Source organism: Podarcis gaigeae (assembly GCF_964106915.1).
Source record: "Podarcis gaigeae genome assembly, chromosome: Z".
Taxonomy (NCBI): Eukaryota; Metazoa; Chordata; class Lepidosauria; order Squamata; family Lacertidae; genus Podarcis; species Podarcis gaigeae.
Genome location: NC_139691.1, coordinates 25,035,668 through 25,057,072, shown reverse-complemented (window position 1 = coordinate 25,057,072; position 21,405 = coordinate 25,035,668). Strand labels below are relative to the sequence as shown.

At 41.3% G+C, this 21,405-nt stretch overlaps 1 protein-coding gene and 1 long non-coding RNA gene across 5 annotated transcripts in view; one reads left to right on the top strand and one right to left on the bottom strand.

The window, feature by feature from the left end:
- DCX (doublecortin) overlaps positions 1-21,405 on the bottom strand; it is a 114,504-nt gene that overhangs the window by 18,430 nt on the left and 74,669 nt on the right. For 2 of the 4 annotated variants that reach the window (XM_083722430.1, XM_083722433.1), the window contains exons 4-5: positions 14,907-15,009; positions 3,830-3,967 (exon numbers count right to left, since the gene is read on the bottom strand). In XM_083722430.1, coding sequence (XP_083578556.1) covers positions 3,830-3,967; positions 14,907-15,009 — 241 coding nt within the window. The remainder of the gene's footprint in view (positions 1-3,829; positions 3,968-14,906; positions 15,010-21,405) is intronic. The other 2 variants (XM_083722431.1, XM_083722432.1) reach the window with 1 other exon arrangement.
- LOC310836842 lies at positions 10,679-19,218 on the top strand. The gene is made up of 3 exons (XR_014560258.1): positions 10,679-15,805; positions 17,103-17,224; positions 17,560-19,218. It is a non-coding gene; the product is annotated as an uncharacterized lncRNA (long non-coding RNA).

The following is a 21,405-nucleotide window of genomic DNA, read 5'->3' as shown; positions in this document are numbered from 1 at the left end:
TAAACATGACCAACATAGGACCATTCATTTTAAAGGGTCTGATCTGATTACATGCTAGTAGGATGCAACACTCTGCCACCAATAAATCATACATTTAATGTGTATCTGAAGAAGTGTGCATGCACACGAAAGCTCATACCAAGAACTGACTTAGTTGGTCTTTAAGGTGCTACTGGAAGGATTTTTTTTTTGTTTTGACTATGGCAGACCAACACGGCTATCTGTAACTCATACATTTAAACTTCTCTGTAAACTATCTTTTAGTACTGATATATATTTACTACTGATATATATTGGGATGAAAAATACATGTAACTGAAAGATGCTACGTTTGTTTTTTGAAGGGCTGTCTAAGAAGCAAGCTTTGATCATATCTGGGTATGACTTCAGACTGATGCATGAAATAATAGCAGAATGAATAGGTCATTATGGTTCAAATAAAACTTGGAAGTGGGAATAAATAACACTGCTTGAAAGCAATCTTATGAAATCTCATTTTAAAGACTCCAAGCTTCTCTATTAAAAACAGAACATTTCCCTGTTTCTCATAATCCACAGTGAAGCTGATCACTTGTGAATGCTTTGGGTCAAGTAATTGCTTCTTACATTAGGTCCTCATGTACTTTTAAAGGGGTTGGAGCCCACTAAAAGCATAAGAGGGGAGGGGCCAGATTAATGAAATGGAGTATCCAGGAAAGGGGTATGCAGTAGCTCTGCAGCAATCCATGCTATAGCATGATGTTGCAGGTAACACTTATTTCAGTCTGTTGGGGTCTTTGATGATTTATTGTTACAGTAGAGATTGTGGATTGATATACTGTGGTCAAGTGGCTTACTTTAAAGAGGGCAGTCCTCTATTGGAAGGGCTGCCAGGTCCAAGCCTGGATTAAAAAGAAAGAAGGGAAAGAAGAGGGGAGGGGCCTTGAAATTGCCCATCCACAGTAAGCAACCGGACAACAGACTAATCAGGCGCACAGGCCATCAGGTCACACTCTGCCCCCACTGTGGTGAAATGGATTGCATCTTTACATCTGTACATATTATATTAAATTATATCTTTGCATTTTACGTTTGCATCTTTGTATAAATTAACTTGTGCAAATTCAATGCAAATCCTTCTTCCCCTTCATCCCCTTTGTTTTATTTAAAAATATTTATAAATCACTTAATATCTAAGTGTTGTACAATATAAATTTAGCAATGCATTACTGACTACCCTAGCTGTTTTGTGATGCATTTTTGTTTTAGTAGGCTGTGAACAGCTATTGGAGAGCTAGTCCTGAAAAGGCAGCATGCAGATGCTAGAAGGTTGATGGTGGTGGTAGTAATATTAATAATAATTGACAGCATCCATGTACAATGCAAAACTACCATACAAGCTGCAAAACTGGATAGAAGCTGAGGGGCTTTTTTCTCCTGCAGGTGAAGAAACAGCTGTGACTTCTCTATAAATAATATGTCTGATGTCATCACCAGTCTTAAAATTTCAGTTACAGATAGGTAGCCGTGTTGGTCTGCCATAGTCAAAACAAAAAAAAAATTCCTTCCAGTAGCACCTTAAAGACCAACTAAGTCAGTTCTTGGTATGAGCTTTCGTGTGCATGCACACTTCTTCAGATACTGAAGTATCTGAAGTATCTGAAGAAGTGTGAAGAAGTATCTGAAGTATCTGAAGAAGTGTGCATGCACACGAAAGCTCATACCAAGTACTGACTTAGTTGGTCTTTAAGGTGCTACTGGAAGGAAATTTTTTTTGTCTTAAAATTTCAGTCACTGGCATGAATATAGCAAGTATCACTAGTGCTGGTATAGATTATCATGGGGGTGGCAGAAACATTGAATGAATAAATTCACCTAGACACTCTGTTCCTTATACAAGCAAAAACCAGGAAAGATGTGCAAAGATTCAGATGTTTTACACTCATCAAGCTGAGCTTATTTCCAGCCTAATATCCTTTTTTCGTTAGGTTTTGGAAAAGACGTCTGGGTCAAACAAAAGACCAAATGACTGTAACATGTAAGGGTGAGGAATAAGTTGTCAAGGCATGTCACAGATGAAAAGTTTCAGGAATATGCTGTTTCAACCAAATAAAATACATAAGCATCCCACAAAAATCAGGCTAGATAATGTTTTATTCATGGTGTCCTTATTCAGCACCATTTTTTCTCTTCTCATGTGTCTCTTCCAATTTGTTACGAATCAAAACTTACTTAGCCTATTTGTCATTCATGTAAAAAAGAAAAGAAAAAAAGCAACCCCCAAACCAAATATTGCTGTTTCATACGAACTAGCAGAATGCCAGTGCCTTGAGGGGGCAGATTCGATATAGAATCTGTCTTTCCCACAGGGCATTCACTACCACAAGAGGTAGTGGATGGCTTAAAAACGGATTAGGCGGATTCATGGCGGATAAGGCTGTCAATGCCTTCAAGCAACATTGGCTATGTTCTCCTTCCACGGTCAGAAGCAGCAGCATGCCTCTAAAACCAGTTGCTGAGAATTGTATGTGGGGAGAGAGCACTCTTTGCACTCAGATCCTGCCTGTGGACTTCCTACAGAGGCAACTGGTTGGCCACTGTGAGAAAAAGATGCTGGACTAGTTGGGTCTTTGCTCTGATTCGGCAGCCAGGGTCTTAGATTCTGTGTTTATGTGTAAGTTAAATTGTAGGGCACTGAAGTGATCTTAGGGCTAATCAACTGCCCTGATGAATTTGTGGAACTCTTTATTTTAAAAAGGAACAATTTTTATGTAAGTGTATATGAGCCGCTAAAGACATCCATAGGGTGAAACATGTTGGGCAAGTCATAATGGATGTTCTGGCTAATGAAGACTTGATTTTATTTGTAAGCATTGTTAGTTAAGAAATGGGCCATTCATAGATCTGAGTTTGAATTTATATATTTTTAGTAATAGGCTTTACTCTCAAATTTCTGCATCTTTTTATTTTTGCATGTTACTGTTTTGCTGGATTTTTATTATATTTTATTTCCTTTCTGTTAGGTTTCCTGAGCAAAAATTGTGTATATTCTTGCCTGAAGAACCTTTACAGGAGGCGAGGCTGGGGAACTAAAACAGATACCAGTGATGAGAAATTAAGTTCTAGGCCTAATAGGCAAAATAAAAACTGGTAAATCACTGGGTCCTGAAGACATCCACCCAAGAGTTCTAAAATCATCATCATATGTGCAATTGCTGGTCTTCAAACAAAATTATGTAACTTGTCCCTAAGATCAGCCTCCTGGGAATCAGGATCCTGGGAATAACAGGCTGATTAGCTAAATGTCTGTCCCAGGAAAACTGGTAGAAATTATTTGTGTGTGTGTGTGTGTGTGTGTGTTTGTATCACATAGAAGAGCAAACCTCACTGAAGCAGAGCCAGCATGGCTTCTGCAAGAGCAAGTCCTGTCTCACAAACCTATTAGAGTTATTCGAAGAATGTCAACAAGTAAACAGAAAAAGGTGATTCAGTTGATAAAGTGTGCTCAGATTTTCAATGAGCTTTCAACAAGCGTTCCTGAGTAACCTTGGAAAAATGAGAAACACGCATCCCTGCTCTGAGTTGGCGATGAAGAGTCAGGATTGGGCAAAAGACAGCCAAGTGACTGTGGTGATGAGGAGGAGCAACAACAGGCAGGCAGGGCCAGTTCTCTAGATAATCTCTGCCAGGTTATGGACCTTGTCAGATGCCTAAAGACACAAAGCTCCTGTTGCCAGCCCTGTGTGACACATGAGTGAGATATGTATGACTCAATGACCCTGATGCTAACTTATCACCCAGATCCAGGTGGAGCCAACATTTATCTGCTGGGAAAAGAAGTGTCACTCACCATCCTGATGGTTACCTGAATCAGCTGGGGATTTGCTCCGGCGCACAGGAGCTGGACTCTTTGCAGAGCTCTTCTGAGGTGTTGGGGAGGACTTGCTGCCTGGAGTAGTTGGAGGGTTGCTTTTCATTACCCGACACTCTGATAAACAACATACAAAACCAAAGTAAGTGATTGCATTGATCCGTTAAGTGTCTTACATTTCTGCAGCAGCTAGAGCAGGCTTCCTCAAACTCGGCCCTCCAGATGTTTTGAGACTACAGTTCTCATCATCCCTGACCACTGGTCCTGCTAGCTATGGATCATGGGATTTGTAGGCCAAAAACATCTGGAGGGCAGAGTTTGAGCAAGCCTGAACTAGAGAGATGGTAGTATGCTGTTGTTGTTTTTAAGCATGGCATTACAATTATACATTGAGGGAGGCCTATATAGTTCAGCAGTAGAGCACATGATCTGCATTTGAAAGGTCCCTGGAATCCTCAGGTAGGAAAGATTTCTGCCTGAAACCTTAAGAGAGCCAATGTTAATTAAATCAATCTGAATTTTCCTCTTCTTTCCCCAATCTCTTGTTTCTGCTCTCTTCCATCTCCCTGGACTCCTGGAGAGTTCTGGAGTTGATTCTTCTTGACCAGTGCTTACTTGGTTTATGGACAGAAGCTGCAGGTTTAACAGGAACTTCCAGCCCTCTGAAACATCCAGACTTCCTCGCAGGAAAGGAAGTATATCCATCCTGGTGGTGGTGGAGCCATGCCTCCCCCACTTCTTAGCAAGCCTTGTCTAATGGCTTGACCATACTTCCACTTGTCTTAGAAAGCACAGGCTCAAGTGGTTTACCACTTGTCTCATACTTGCTAGGGCCCAAGCAGTTTTCCCTTTGCCCCAACACTTTCTCCTGGAAAACCTGGTCTAATTACTATGAGATCATTCCTGGCACTATCTAATCCCAAACAACATATTGCATATAACTATGCAGATATTTAACCTACAGATTCTGCAGCAAACCCACAATTCGGATTGCAAGGTATGAGCTGGGAACAAAGTAATCTTATACACCCAAGGGGTGTGTGTGATGATATCATCACATAAAATGGTGGTTTAGATTATCTAATCCCACTCACGCCACCAAATTAAAATACTTTTCAACCTTAATCAGCCCTCAGTGTGCTATTGCAGATTTAGCATAAGAAAACAATGCTTCAGAGCCTTGGAGGCGAGAAAGAGAAAAAAGTCCTATTTCCCATTGTGATCAGCTAATCTAAAAATTTCAGGCCAGCAGTGAATGGAGAGTGGCCTGTAATAGCAAGAAAATCAAATCACGCCTGAGAAGGAATTAGCTCCAACTGTTGAGCTTTTACAGCAATTTTTAAAAGGAACTTAGTGAGGAGTGGCAGAATATAGCTACTGCTTTGAGAGTAGAGGCCTCACTATACCAATGAAGGAAATAATTAAAACTGCAAGTGGGGCTGTAGATTTTGCTCTAAAGCACAAGGCCGTAATTTATTCCCTTAAGAAACACCAGTAGATGTTCATAATAGCATTGATTGATTGGAAGAATAGAAATTGCATAACTAATTTAAGGCTCAAGGGGTGGGTGGGTGAGTCAGTGTGTATATGTGAGAGTGGGATCTCAATTTATTTATTTTATGGGTAAAGGAGACTGCCAATCAAGGGCAGCTCCTAGGAGAGCTGAGAAGCAGAGCTACAACAGACTATCTCCATTAGGCCTTCTCTACCTCCACTGTCATCTGAGGGCAGCCATTTTGTTAGGCTGCCTCAGTGGGAGAGAAAGGAACACCTGTCTAAACACGGGGGCTTGAGGTTTTTTTTGCTTTTATTCTCTTCCCTCCTTGCCCCCTTTCCCTTGTGTGATGTATTTTTATTTATTTGTTTGTTTATTATAATGTAAGCCTGTGGGCATTGGCAGAGGAAGGGTGTGCGGTGGGTGCGATCCACCCCAGGTGTCATGGCCCCCCTGGGACGCTCGCCAAAATGGAATGATTAATAATGCCAAAATGAAATGATGATGTTTGTTGCTGCTGTTTGAGGTAGCTGGGATTTTTTCTTTCTTTCTTTTGAGGAGGGTGTGTTTTCTGCTAACTCCCTTCCAATGCACTTTATATAAAAAAAGAAGATCCCTACAGAATATTTCTGCAAGAAAAAGAATTTTGATGCCCTGATCAAATCCATAATTATTATTAAAAAAACCAAACAAACAGAATTTAACTCAATTAACTTTAAACAGCAAAGCAAAAAACCAAGATGGCAGAATCCAATTTAAATAAATCAACACATATGGGAGGACTTGGGACCCCAAATTTATTATGGATTATTATGACCATGATCCTGCACATGTAATAATGAAAAAATAATCTGTTTTAATAAAAATAGAGCTAAGACCTTACCCTATTTAACTTACCAGTCTATTGTCCTCAACAATATACTGAGTCCCTTTTCTTTAGCAGACTTACAAGTTTGAACCTCAAGATCCAAAAATTTGGCCCCAGTAATTTATACAATTATTTGTTTTGTAACTGTTCTAGAGAAACACATTTCAAAGGCTAGAAACAAAAGGGACTATGCACAAAAAGAGACCTCTATAAGGGAATGAAACCTCTTACTGGAGTACAGAAAATGATGCAATTTGGTGACCTTCAAATCAGTTCACTGTCCATACATCAAATTATACATTTCCTTGCTAACCCAGCAGTATTATCTCAAGCCACCAGACCCTTAAATACTATTGAACAACTGACTTTAAATTATACATAGAATCAAAAAAGTTGCTATCCAATATCTAAAAGATTACCTGTGATGTAATAACAGGGGATCTAATTTCATAAAAATCTATTTGTGAATCAGATCTATATTGTGAAATTGATAACACAGTATGGCGAAAACGGGGGGGGTGGGGGGGAGGACCTTTTAAGTCAGATTTAGCTAAAATGAGAGAAAATAGTTTTAAAACAATTCACAGATGACACTATACACCTGTCTCCACCAATGTTGTTCAGCCTGGACCCTGAGGTCCAGCTCCGAGGGCCTTCTAGCAGTTCCCTCACTGCAAGAAGTGAGGTTGTGGGGAACCAGGCAGAGGTCATTCTCAATAGTAGCACCCGCCTTGTGAAACCCCCTCCCATCAGATGTCAAAGAAATAAACAACTACTGTACAGTGGTACCTCAGGTTACAAACGCTTTGGGTTACAAACACTTCGGGTTACAAACTCCGCTAACCTGCAAGTAGTACCTCAGGTTGCGAACTTTGCCCCAGGATGAGAACGGAAATTGCATGCTGGCGGTAGCAGGAGGTCCCGTAAGTGAAAGCCTGCCTCAGGTTAAGAATGGTTTCAGGTTTAGAACAGACCTCTGGAACGAATTAAGTTCGTGACCCAAGGTACCACTGTATTTGACTTTTAGAAGGCAGCCCTGCTTAGGGAAGTTCTTAATATCTGATGTTTTACCGTGTTTTTAATACTCTGTTGGGAGCCGCCCAGAGTGGCTGGGGCAACCTAGTCAGATGGGTGGCATACAATTATTATTATTACTATTATTATTATTATTATTAAGCTTTATGTTGGAGAGGATGTCAGCAGATAGGCTAATATATCCATATGCGGTGGGAATGCAAACCTGTACAATTATTTTGGAAATTAGTCTTTGAATAAATTCCTTCTGTTACAAGACAAGTGGTACAACCTGTTCTGAGGCTAGCTTTATTAAATCTGTTTACAGATGACTGTATTAATTTATTGTTTAAGGACTTACTAATCATTTTCATGTCTGCATATGGAAACATAATTACACCCAAAAGTAAAAATCCAGACAGGGAGGCACAAGTGTCTGTGCACGTTCAATGCGAGCCTACAATGCTGCTCCTGCACACCAGCTCCTGGCACACTCAAACCCACCCACAGCCTGTCAGCAGAGGAGGAGGAGGAAGCTTGGCTGGTGAGATAGTTAGTGGAGGGGGTTACTGCTCCCCGCTAAAACACACACCTCTCTATAGCAATATGCAAGGACTTCTATGCTGTTGGTGGTGTGGTGGGATGCCAGTGATTTGCACCCTAGAGCTGCAAGGGGAGGCAGTGGCTGCTGGAAAGGTGGCCCTGGCCCTCCTGCAGGGTCCTCCCAGCCTTCACTGCTGGCTGCGAGGTCCACTTGGAAACCTCTCCTTAGCAGGCACTGGAGAGATGACGAGGGAGAGCATCCACTACTCCTCTGGCCAAAGCTGCATCTGTGTGCTGGAGGAAGGGATGCTGCTGCTGCTGCTGCTTTCTCCAGAAAAGAAAGCCGCTGCAGTCATTTGGATCATATGCTGCTATTATTTTGAGAAACATTAAATTGGTTGAGGCTGTTTGGGGGCTTTTTTTGGATTTTAAAATCATATTTTTTTAAAAAAAATTGTCCTACTTGCCATACGTTAGCGTTTTCCTGGACATTTTGCCGATTCTGCAAAAATCCGCCCGGACGCCATTTTGTCAGTCCGATTCCCACATGTCTCTGGGAAAACCCAGACATATGGCACTCCTAACAGTACTGGAAAACAGCAACTAACTTAGCTCTGGTGGAACACAAAGACCAAAGACAATTTTGAAACTATATGGCACATGCTTATTCACTACACTGGAAAGGATAATGTTGTCCTGCCCGCCCACCAGCTACCAATGGGTCACTCTGGGGCAGTGTGTTAAGATGAAGAGTCTTCTGAGATGGCATTATAATGTAATGTCACCTTGAAAAATGCCAATATATGCAGAACCGCACCATCAGAGCTAGGCATGGGGGTTGGAGAGGCAGAAAGCAAGATTATAACAGTCTCCAAGAGTCAGGCTTGCTGGGGAGCCCTAAGACACTGCCAAGATGAATAGATTTAAAAGAGATGGAATAACCTTTTTTCAAAGGAGCTCAGAGGCAGAGAAGCAGGGAGGTGAATGCAGGAGAGAAATATGAGATAGAGAATACTTTGCCTTGTCAAGCATCAGGACATCACATCAGGCAGTGGCCGATGTCCCTCACATTGTCAGCTATCCTCCAGTCAGGCAAGCAGAATTACTCATGTCATCATGACAAAAGCCATCACAGTAAGAGACATGCATCTGCAGGACATCAGGCACCACAGACATATCAATTCTAGCTGCTGAGCTGTGAAATAAAGCCTGAGAAAGGATGATGGCAAGGGCATGGTCCAATTCAGAGACTCTAATGCCTGTATAGGAGCTTGGATGCATATTATAGCCCCATCTGCACTATACATCAAAAGCACAATCCTATCACTTTAGACAGTCATTGTTTTCCCAAAGGGTCCAGTGAACTGTAGTTTGTTCATTATGCTGAAAGTCATTAGGAGATCCTTATCCCACACACACAGCCCCAATTCCCAGATATTTTGGAAGGAAGCAGTGACTGCTTAATGTGGAATGATACTGTCTTAAATGTATAGTGCAGATGGGCCCTATCAAACACCCGGGCAACACTGCGGCAACTCAATTCTCGCATAACTCCAATATGTACTTCAGAATGCTGGGGACACCAGTTAGCCATCACTACTGAACCTCTCAAAACAGCATTTGTCTATCTATTCAACTGCCTATCCACCCAATCCATCCAAAATGGAAGTATCATTTCTCTGTGTCCAATATGAATTTGTGACACAGAGCATCTTCTCCTTACCCCAAAGACCTTACTCGTTTGAAGAATGGGAAGATCAAAAGATGTCCTTTAGTTTCTAAAGTCTTTATGTTTCTAAATGCCTGATTTGCATTTACATACCAAAATTGGATGGAATGGCATGAATATTAATTATATATGATACACTAACAATAAATGTTAGGCACTAGGGGTTCAAGTGCCCAACCTTACTAATTAAAAACATGTAGAGTCTTGTATATTTTAATTGTATTTCTGGTGGGGATTTAGCAGCCTTAGGAATTTATTAGAAGGGGGGAACCCCAAACAAACAACTAAGCAAGCAACTGAAAAGGAAAACTTGGACTGAGATAAGGGGTGAAATTTTCTTGAAATCTTGATGTTGAGCCTATCCATACAGATGTGGGTTTTCTCCCCCTAATACTCATCCTGCTCCTTGATTTTTACTCTTTCTGCTAAAAGAATACAAACAATGCTCACATTATTATATGCATATTATATTAATATATTTCCAAAGTAACCAGCACATAAACAGATACAGACAACAATGTATAAAAATACTCATGTATTCATTCTTATGAAATTATACTGCAGAAATATAGTACTGTGTGGGGTTTGACTCTTTTCATATGCATAGTTTTTGCTTGTGTAACTCTGCATATAATTAGTTGGGCTTTTTCATAAACATGCACAAGAAGCTTGATGCAAGAGGCCGTAACATGTGGGCAAAGCTTGACCAGTCAGAACCACCAAATTCTGGGTATAAACTCATTTAAAACAGATTCCTCCTCCATTCTTATCCATGACTCTCTCTATTCATTTAAGCTTTTTATCTGCTGTGAACAATGTGTGTGCGGCTGGCAAAGGTCTAAGAGGACACAGTCTCGATGCTTTTACACATGAGTAGATGGTGCCTGGTGCTTCTCTTTTCTATTGATAACACATGGGCTGAAGCTCACATCAGCGGCAGCACTTCAAGGCTGCAGCTACCTCTCCCTGTACCATAAGTCTGCCCCTGAAGATGGCCGGGTTTGGTTTAAGGAAGTTATTCCTTCACTGCTGTAATTCTGGGTGCAGCTGCAAGGTACCCTACTCTGGCTTTTGCTACCACGGCTGACCCTATCATTAGAGTTTTTTAAGTGTCAGGAAAGCGAATTGTTAGTTGTTGAATCTGTTATTACTGACTTTTCTTTTCTTTTTTAATGCCAGGTCTAGCAACAGGTTTTGTTGCTGCAGGTGCCTTGAATACAGTCCACATTGCCTTGGGAGGGGGCAGCATGACTTAGAACAGCCAAGCCAGTGGCTGCAGAAACTTTCAACTGTTTGGTCTCTCTGCTGTGGTGATAGAAGAGAAGATGCCTGGGAGTCTGAAGCCCTTTTGGTCCACACAAGTCAGACTGCAGAGCTGGTATGGTGTGGTGTGTGAAGGTGTGCATGTGCCAAAGATGATGTGGTTTCTAACAGTCATGTTCTCATGTACACTGCTGCCAGTTACCTACCAGGCTGCAATCAAGGTGCTGCTTCTGGTGTATAAAGCCCTCAATAGCATGGGATCAGGATATCTGTAAGATAATCTCACATCTTATATACTCAATCAGTCATTGAAGTCTGCAGATGAGGGCCTCTTCTAGATACCACATTAGCAGGAGGTCCATATAGTACAATATAGGAATCAGGCCTTTAGTGTGACAGCATCTACCATTCATAATTCTCTTCCCTTGGGTATCAGACAGGCAGCACCTCTGTCATCTTTTGGGTGCCCACAGAAGACCTTTTTCTTTCAGCAAGCCTTTTAAGCAGAGATCCTTCCCAGTCTGCAGCTGCATTGGAATTGTTTTTTAAATGTTTTAACTGTTTTATGGCTTGTCTGTTTGCTGCCCTGGGCTCTTTTGTAAGGAAGGGAAAGATATAAATCTAATTAATTAATAATAAAAGCTAATATACTGGAATTTTAATGGGGCTCTCACTAGCAACACATAATGCACAATAAACAGCTTCTAGTTTTTGCATCTCCCAAGAACCTGAAAAGAGATGTGGGAGCTCTGAGCACCTGCAAGCAAAATGTTCCGCTGGTTGGCAGAATGCCCAGTCTTCTTTGGGTTCAGACACCTCAGGCTGGGCTTCCTGTCAAGTTGCTCTGTCAGGATTTCTTTTCCAAATTGTCTTGAGAGAGACAGAGAGAGAGCTTCCCTGGAGCTGTGAGAACTGCTAAAATATACATAAGACTCTTGCGTCCATGCCAACATGTAAGTTTCACGAAGACTTTCTGATTCCATAAAGAATGAGTGAGACTTTTGTGTGTGTAGGGGTGGGAGGAAAACCAAGGGCTGCCACCTACCAAAAAACCATCTCAGTCAAGTGGAAATGATGGGGAAACTAGCAAAGACTTTAGATTGGGAGGCAGCGAGGAAGGGGCAAGTCAGTTTTCTTGGGATGCATTTTGGAGCTTGCATAATAAGCATGCATTATGACTTGAGACCCTTCAACCCTGTTATGGTCCTGGTGGCTTGCACACTTCCTGCTCAGGTTCCCAGTTGGCTGATAATTAACTGAGGGCTGAGAAGCCAGCAACATTGGATCTGCCCACTGAGGGGCTCAATGCAATCAGGGCCGGTACATGAGGTGAACCACAAAATAGTGACTCCATCCATGCCAGGGAAGAAGGGGTGATTGAGGATCTATGTCAGGAAAAGGGGGGGTGACAGACGAAATCCTTTGCCATTCATATCTCAGCCCAGTTTGCTGAATGCTGCAAGCAGTATTAATTAGGCAACTTAAGCTAAACTTGCATAGATTTGCTTGTTCTACATAGTGTTATTTGCTTTTCAATTTGGAATATGGGTAAGGAGCTATATAGGGCCTTCTACTGACTTTAAGAGATTTCATTCAACAGAACATTGGTTTACAAAAAAGAAAGAGAGAGGGAGGGAGTTCTTGGGGTGCTGCATCCTGCATTTGAAGCACTTGACAAATCAACATTAAAAAAAATTAATGGGAGTGATTAAGTATCTTATACAAAATGCATCCATATGGCTATAATGAGATGACATTTCCTGGCAGATCCTGCCGCTCCTGTGAAGTGTATAATGTTGGCACCATTAATGAGACCACCTATTCTGCCTTGTGGCAAATCTGTCATTGCCCATTAGATGCTAACATGCGTAAACTGCTCAATCAGTGGGAAACCCAGACATCTACATTCACGGACTGCATTTCCAGATATCTATGCATTTATGAAGACACTAGGGTTTCATTAAATATGGTAGCAGCACATTTCCCCACAAGAGAATTTGAAATTTGGTGCGTAGTTACATAGGCAAGAACATCCCAGTTAGTAGCATATTCTGAAATGAGGATATTTTACCCTCTCACTTGAAATACAGGCATCGCCTGCCTCCTAACAGTGGCTTGAGGCCAGCACAGAGTGAGCCATGGCACAAATAAGACACAAAATTGGGTTGTAAGAATTTCCCGTCTCAAATGCTACCATCACAACCTTTCCGAAAGTACAATTCAGAGTCAATGTTTGGCCTCACCTTTAACCAAACAGGATTTTTAAGAGGAGACAGAGGAGCTTTAGCAATATTTCTCAAGGAAGAGGTGAGGTTGCCGATTCTTAGGCTGTCAGTGGATTTTGGCTAAAGCAACATTTGGAGAGGCGGTTTGGATAAGACATGTACAATTTCTCTGGAGGAGATCACTTGTCTCAGTTCTTCACGCATTTCAAAGTGGACAAGGGAGATTATGCTGTGAAGTTTAAAAGTGAGACAAGCCACACCCAGCTGGACAATTCATAAGCTTTAACTAACATTGGACGATGACTTGGTGTTGGTGGGGAGGGGATATTGAAAACTCACAGACCACTTGTGCATATAAAATTCAAGCACACCTTTTCTAGAGGTGTGCACTCACCACAATATTTGAATATATTTCTAACTTTGGGAAGCAGCCTAGTCTGTTTCAGAGCTATTCAGCATCCCTCCAAGTTGACTTGTTATTCAGGACCAAATTTTTAGGTCTGTTAAAAACAAAGATGTGTCTGTCCTCTGTCCCCTGCCCGCCACCCCCTATAACAGGGAATCTAAACATGGCTATAGCCTTTTATTTTCTCAGAAGTGGCTGAAATTTGTAGGCACAGCAGAACCTTGAGAATGGATTGAGACTGCCAAAGTATAGGCAAATGTATTCAATGGTTTTCATATGGGGCACTTTTATATTTTGATTATTATTATTTTATAAAAGCTATAACTTCCCATTTTCTCATGGAACAGGATGCCATTTGCAGGCATTGTCACTCCATTGGACAGCAGAGGAAGCCTGTCCATTTTTTAAATGGTAGCTGCCGTTCTTATTCAGCAAAGGAAGACTTTACCTTTTGGGTATTAGTACAATAGGAATAACTGGGGGGTGGGGGTGGGGATGAACACCTTCCCCATGGTAGGAAAAATGTCACACACCAAAATGACCCTATTACTCCAATAGGGTTTCTGGATGTGGGTTTCTGTCCACCAAACCTTAGATTTTTGGGGATATAATGAAGAATTTGTCATTGATTTGCAGAATTAGAGGCATAGATCCATGTGGGGAAAAAACATACAGTGGTTTTTACTCAGAGTAGACCCGCTTAAATTAATAAACATGACTAAGTTAGGCCAAGTAGTTTCAGTAGCTCTGCCCTGAGTAAAACTTCATTGACTGCCTGCCATTGTTTTTACCCGCTACCAAAAATCAAAATGAAATTGTCACTGTTATTTGAGTGCTCCAGGAAAACAAATGTGATTAAAAGTTAGACCTGTCCATCAAAATGAAGCTCCTACCACATTCACCCCTAGCCCTCTTGAGCTCTAGGACTTTCCCGAGTCAGCTTGGGGTTGTATTCAAAGCAGCACCAAGGGGAAGATCCCATCAGGGCAAGGATTTATCCTTGTGCAACAGAATCTTCTCCCTTCTCCTCTAGCCACATGCTCACTAAATCTTTTATGCGGTTACCCTCAACCCTCTGAAGCAGATTTGTGTAGGGTGCTATGGAGAAGGGGGGGGGGGGAGTCCCTCTGTGCAAGCAAAACGAGTTCTACTGCCATAATTATTTGGTTGAATACCATCCTTCGTTCCAGGTGGGTTTTGGTTGTGCACATTTTTCAACTGCCAGGGTCACTCTTAGCTTAGGGAGTGCCTGCTACACCTCAAAATGCCTTGTTAACTGCATGATCCAAGTCAGAAATATGAGACTTCCCCAAATCACCTTGGTTTACCTTGTCACAGAAGTGACACACACCCTTAGTATTTACTGGTACATGCATTCACACCCACACATCTAAAATAAAAAACCCCTGTGGCAGTCCAACTTCAAGCTGATAAAGGTATAAAAAGATTTTACCCCTGTCTCCTACAACACACAAATTTATAGATAGTACAACAACAGTGTGATTGATATTACCATTTTCATCCAGAGAAAAGTCATCCTGTGCATAGCGGAATTTCTCTGGACCACAGGCAATAAACACATCATCGTCACCGAAGAAATCGTGGAGACAGGTCACCTATCGAGAGAACAAAGTCATTCATTGTAGTTTTACTTCATATCACACACTTATAGAACAGGCTTCATGCAAGCATAAAGCAACTTTTACCCCTTCTCTCCATTGCTATTTCTTCATTTCCCAAAAGCCTGCTGCAAAATGCCATATATTCTCAGAAAAACAAGGATAAACTATTGGTTTTTTGTAAAGAAGAAGAAGACAATGACCAGGTACCTTCATACCCTACAACATTTCTCTGATGAAAATAGGGACATCCCATTGCATAATGATAATTTTACTATTTATCCCCCACCCATCTTACTGGGTTGCCCCAGCCTCTCTGGGCAGCTTCCAACATATATAATAATATAATAAGACATTAAACATTTTAAAAAAACCTTCCCTATACAGGGTTGCCTTCAACCTGCTCGGGGGTTGGATAACTCCATACCTTCTAACATTTCTCCAGTGAAAATAGGGACATCCCACCACATCCTCCAAAATTTATCTAATGAAAATATGGACGTCCTAAGGAAAAGCAGGACATTCCAGGGTCAAATCAGAAACTGGGACAGCTCTAAATCAGGGACATCCCTGGAAAATAGGGACATTTGGAGGGACTGCACCTTGCACAATGCAGTGTCTTCCGCTGATATTTGTAAGCCTCATTGGGTCCTTCCACCTTTCTCCAGTTAAACAAGCAGGGCAAAAATGATTTCAATGATAAATATGAACACATTGATTTGAGTGGGCTTAGCCTCTAGTCTACATTTCACAAGCCAAATTTTATTTGTGACATCTACAGGCATCCAGGCAGGTTTCCCAGTCCTTTTTTTTTTAAAGAATATTTATTAAGATTTTACAAAGTCATAAATACAAAAATCCATAAACAAGAAAAAATAAAAATAAAAATACAAAATACAGAAAACGAAGAAATAAGAAAAAAATTTAAAAACAAATCCATTTTTTATAACTTTAAGCTCATTAGCTTGTTTCCTTGACCTCCTCACACCTCCCCTTTTTGTGTTCCCGGTTTACATAATCCATTCAGCAAATCCTTACCCTCTTTCATTTATCTTAACTCTTTATCTTAACATATTGTAACTCTATATTTTCATCTATTATCCATTATTATCAATTCATTTTTGCATATTCTTATTAACTTTGTTGCTAATGCCACTTATTTTCAATCCAACATCATTTTAACATTCATTAATTTTACAGTGTTTCTGCAGATAGTCTTTAAATTTCTTCCAATCTTCTTCCACCAACTCTTCTCCCAGGTCTCGGATTCTGCCAGTCATTTCCGCCAATTCCATATAGTCCATCACCTTCATCTGCCACTCTTCCAGGGTGGGTAGATCTTGTGTCTTCCAATACTTTGCAGTAAGTATTCTTGCTGCTGTTGTTGCATACATGAAGAAATTTCTATCCTTCTTTGGCACCAATTGGCCGACTATGCCCAGGAGAAAGGCCTCTGGCTTCTTCAGAAAGGTATATTTAAATACCTTATTCATTTCATTATAGATCATCTCCCAGAAAGCCTTAATCTTTGGGCACATCCGCCAAAGGTGAAAGAATGTACCTTCATTCTCTTTATATTTCCAATATTTGTTATCGGGCAAATGATATATTTTTGCAAGCTTGATTGGTGTCATGTACCACCTGTATATCATTTTCATAATATTCTCTCTTAAGGCATTACATGCCGTGAATTTCATATCGGTGGTCCACAACTGTTCCCAGTCAGCAAACATAATGTTATGACCAATGTCTTGTGCCCATTTAATCATAGCTGATTTAACCGTTTCATCCTGCGTATTCCATTTTAACAGCAAGTTATACATTCTTGAAAGTATCTTAGTTTTGGGATCTAACAGTTCTGTTTCCAATTTTGATTTTTCCACCTGGAAGTCAATTTTTTTGTCCAAATTATAGGCCTCTCTTATTTGATAATAATGAAGCCAGTCTCACATTTTATCTTTTAATTTCTCAAAACTCTGCAATTTCAATTTGTCTCCTTCTTGTTCCAGTATTTCCCAATATTTCGGCCATTTGGCCTCCATATTGAGCTTTTTCTGAGCCTTCGCTTCCATTGGTGACAACCACCTCAGGTTTCCCAGTCCTGCATCCCTCTCAGTTAAGGACAGGGGATAAATTTGTTTGGTTTGCCTGCTAATGGAGGAACAAGACAGGATCCCATGTGCCCACCAGCTCTCTTTCCTTCTTTAGAGCAGTGTTTTTCAACCACTGTTCCACTGCACACTAGTGTGCCGCGAGATGTTGCCTGGTGTGCCATGGGAAAAATTGAAAAAATCGAAAGATTTTAAAATAGAGTATTTTATAATTTTTCATATTTATGTTTACTTACTATTTCATAATAAAGTAATTATAAAATACTTTCTTTTTTTTTGTTTATTTGATTCCTATTCAAGAGAATTACTTTATATATAGTCAATATAGGCACAGAGTTAAATTTTTTAACATTTTCTAATAGTGGTGTGCCTCGTGATTTTTTTTCATGAAACAAGTGTGCCTTTGCCCAAAAAAGGTTGAAAAACACTGCTTTAGAGGATGGTTACATAAGAGCAATGGGGATGCTTGACTATCCTGCCATGTCACAGGGTGCCAAGAACAATGGAGGCAACACAAATAATAAGCAAGGTGTCAGAAAAAGCTCCCATGTGCTCCTCAGTAGCTTCAGTCATGACAGCTTAATTATACCTTACATGTGAAATATCAGATACGATTACACAGTAACAAGATGATAACTAAGTTCTCCATTAATCTACTGGAAACAGCAATAATTTCACAGTAACTTGTGTCACCTAATCTTCGGAGAGCTCAGATTTAAGGTGAGTCAGAACAACAGAACCACCAGGATGGGAAACAATAGCCTCTGCAGAAAAAGTTTCTTTAAAGAGTGTTTCAAAAAACCCATCTTGCTCAATATGCATTTGATTAGTAACTTGGGATAAATGCTTTGGAATTCTGTATTTGTTATATCTATTTTCTAACATGGTGATAACCTATATTCCAGACATGGTGATAACCACTCTGTTTTTGGGTCAAAGAGTGTCTTGTTGCTAGTCAAAGTTGAGCTTTGATTTAGTGGAAACAAAAAAACCCAAAACATGAATTGCAATCCTATTAGTATGTACAGATTAGACAGACGTGCATAAGATTTAGTTGTAATGCTGCAGATCTATACACACCAGGAAGTAAGTCTCATTGAACTCAATGGGACTTACTTCAGCACAGACATGCACAGAATTGTCCTGTAAAATTACATGAAAACGAACATAAGAGCATAGGAAGAACGCGCTGAATCAGGCCAATGGCCCATCCATTCCAGCATCCTGTTCCTATAGCAACAAACCAGATATCTCTAGGAAACCGCCAAGCACAACCTGAGCACTGGAGCTACAACTCCCACCATACCTGACCATTGGCCATGATGCCTGGGGCTGAAGGGATCTGGAGCTGAATAACATCTAGATGGCCATAGGTTAGCCAACCACTATGTACAGATTGTTTAGAAGGCCTCTCCTAAAACAATGGGTACTCACAATCCATTCCCATCTTTCAAGATCAGGGCATGCCCTCAAGATGGATTTGGACTTCAAACCCTCCTCCATTGCACAAATTAAGTACCAGGTATGCCCTACACAAGTTATGTTGTAGCATTCACAGTTAGCCTGCATATTTGCAGAGAGTGCCATGCCTAGTGGGTATACTGTGCACATCAGCTTACTGCCTACTGAGCCAGAAGTAGTTCATCTTCATTGCCACAGACTGATCTGAATTGGACTGTGATTAAATTAATTTCAGGCTATAATAAATCAGACGCAAAGCTTTCCATTACCGCGATGGGTCTCAGCATTTCAGATGGGTGACTATTATTGCAGATTAAAACCAGACAGAGAGATAAAACTACAGAATAGTTGCCATTACAATTCTTTGGTTTTCACACATCTTTCATTTTCCAAGCCAGGAACTTTGGGGAAGTTCCCCCCCCCCCCGATTCACCTACATGGTGAAAACAATGAGACCCAGTTTATAGCTGATATGGGCAACACACATCATGCCCTTACCCACATAAGTGTTTCATGCAGCCTCTCTCCTTCAAATTTGCTAAGGGGAGAAATCTGAAGTTCTTCCCATTTAAAGATCTCCCTGGAGATTGGAGTTCTAAATGGCTTGATTTCTCTTTCAAGAGGAACTGATAAATCAGGACTCCCCCACATCTCCATTCTTTAACGTTTCAGAATTTCAGGGGGGGGGGGACTCCTGGATCAGTCAATTCACCACCTAGTCCAGCATCCTGCTCTCAAAGTGGCCACTCAGTTGCCTTCTAGGAAACCCACAAGCAAGACCGGAGCACTCTCCCTCTGTGGTTTCCAGCAACTGGCATTAAGAGGCACACTGTCTCCAACTGCAAAGACAGAACATGTCCATCATGGCTAGTAGCCATAGATAGCCTTCTCCTCCATGGATTTGTCCAATCCTCTTTTAAAGCCATCCAAGTTGATGGCCATCACTGCCTCCTTGTGGGAGTGAGTGAAACAAGTGGTATGTAAAGCAGTACTTCCTTCTGTAGGTCATGAATCTTCCATCCTTCAGCTTCACTGGGTGTCCATGAGTTCTAGTGTTATGAGAAAAGGAGAAGCCCTGTTCTTTCTCCACGCCATGTATGATTTGATAAACTTAAAGAGCAGTAGGCATACCGCGGGAGGCAGTGGAAGACAGAAGTGCCTGGCGTGCTCTGGTCCATGGGGTCACAAAGAGTTGGACACAACTAAATGACTAAACTGGGACGCAGGGGGCGCTGTGGGTAAAACCTCAGTGCCTAGGATCTGCTGATCGTAAGGTCGGCAGTTTGAATCCCCGTGGCAGGGTGAGCTCCCGTCGTTCGGTCCCAGCTCCTGCCCACCTAGCAGTTCGAAAGCACCCCTAAGTGCAAGTAGATAAATAGGAACCGCTTTATAGCGGGAAGGTAAACAGTGTTTCCGTGTGCTGCACTGGTGCTGGCTCGCCAGAGCAGCTTCGTCATGCTGGCCACGTGACCCGGAAGTGTCTTCGGACAGCGCTGGCCCCCGGCCTCTTAGTGAGATGGGCGCACAACCCTAGAGTCGGACACGACTGGCCCGTACAGGCAGGGGTACCTTTACCTTTACCTTAAATGACTAAACAACAACAAAGGCATAAACACAAGGAGTAGTGAACATATGCAATTACAAAATGGTCTGGGACTTTGTGGGAGAAAGAATCCTGCATGCATGGAGAAGGTCCTAGGTTCAATCCTCAATATCTCCAGGTAGAGCTGGTAATGTACCCTTCCTGAAACACTGGTGCTCAGTGTACATAACACTGCACTAGATGGATCCATGATCTGACTCTGTTTAAGGCAGCTTCCTATGCTTTAGCTTCTTTGTGTCTCCTCCCACCCTCACATTTCCAATTCACATGTGGGCACAGACGGATAAAAGTGGGGGGGGGGGAGAGAAGCAAACTTGATGTTATCCGCTTTAACAGTCATCTTGATTATCAATGGTTATGGAGAAACTGGAGAAATCCAGTTCCCCTCCATCTTAGAAGTAAAGCATTGCCTCTTCCCATATATGTAGTATATGCACTTCTCATTTTTCTCAGTTCATCTGCATGCAGTGTTTATTATTTAAAATATTGGCTAGGGGCTGCTTCTTATGTTGAAGGTGGCTTACACATGACATACCTTATGGCTGCCAGGAGACTTATATTCCAAACCTGAAAGAATAAACATCTGCCAACAATTAACACTTGCCAACGTGCAACGGTCTGAGGACTTCACTGCCCTAGCTAAACCTGAACATGATTCTTCTAAATGGCAATTTTGTGTAGATACTTATCAGGACAGTTGGATGGCTTATATCAACTTGTATGTTTAAATTAAGATGGGTGCACTGGTAATGGTTGTGCTCTCTCTGTTTTATATATGGGTTGGGCATGTGCACAGCTGGTGTACTATACTAATATATGTGTTGTAACAAAGTCTAGTGCACATGGTGTGCATTTAAATCTGATAGGAGCCACATGGGAAACTTAACACTAGTGATGTCCTCTGCTGACTCTAAACTGAGGCTAATGAATACTTTACCTCTAAGTAAGCCTGACACACTTTAAAAGACTGGTTGCTACTTGTGTCACCCCCCCATCAGCTGTTCTAATTAAGTTCAATAATTAGCCAGAGAAGCAGAGGCATCCCAGGAGAAAGGGCATGTCAATGCAAATATATCCAAGCAGATATCCGGCACATCATTAATTGTTCTAAATGCTTCTTTATGCTCCTAGCAATGAATTTATTAAGTCGAAGAACAGGAAATATGAAAGCAGCTTGTTTGCAAAGGTAGCAAGCTGTTGAAGCTAGAATAAGCACAG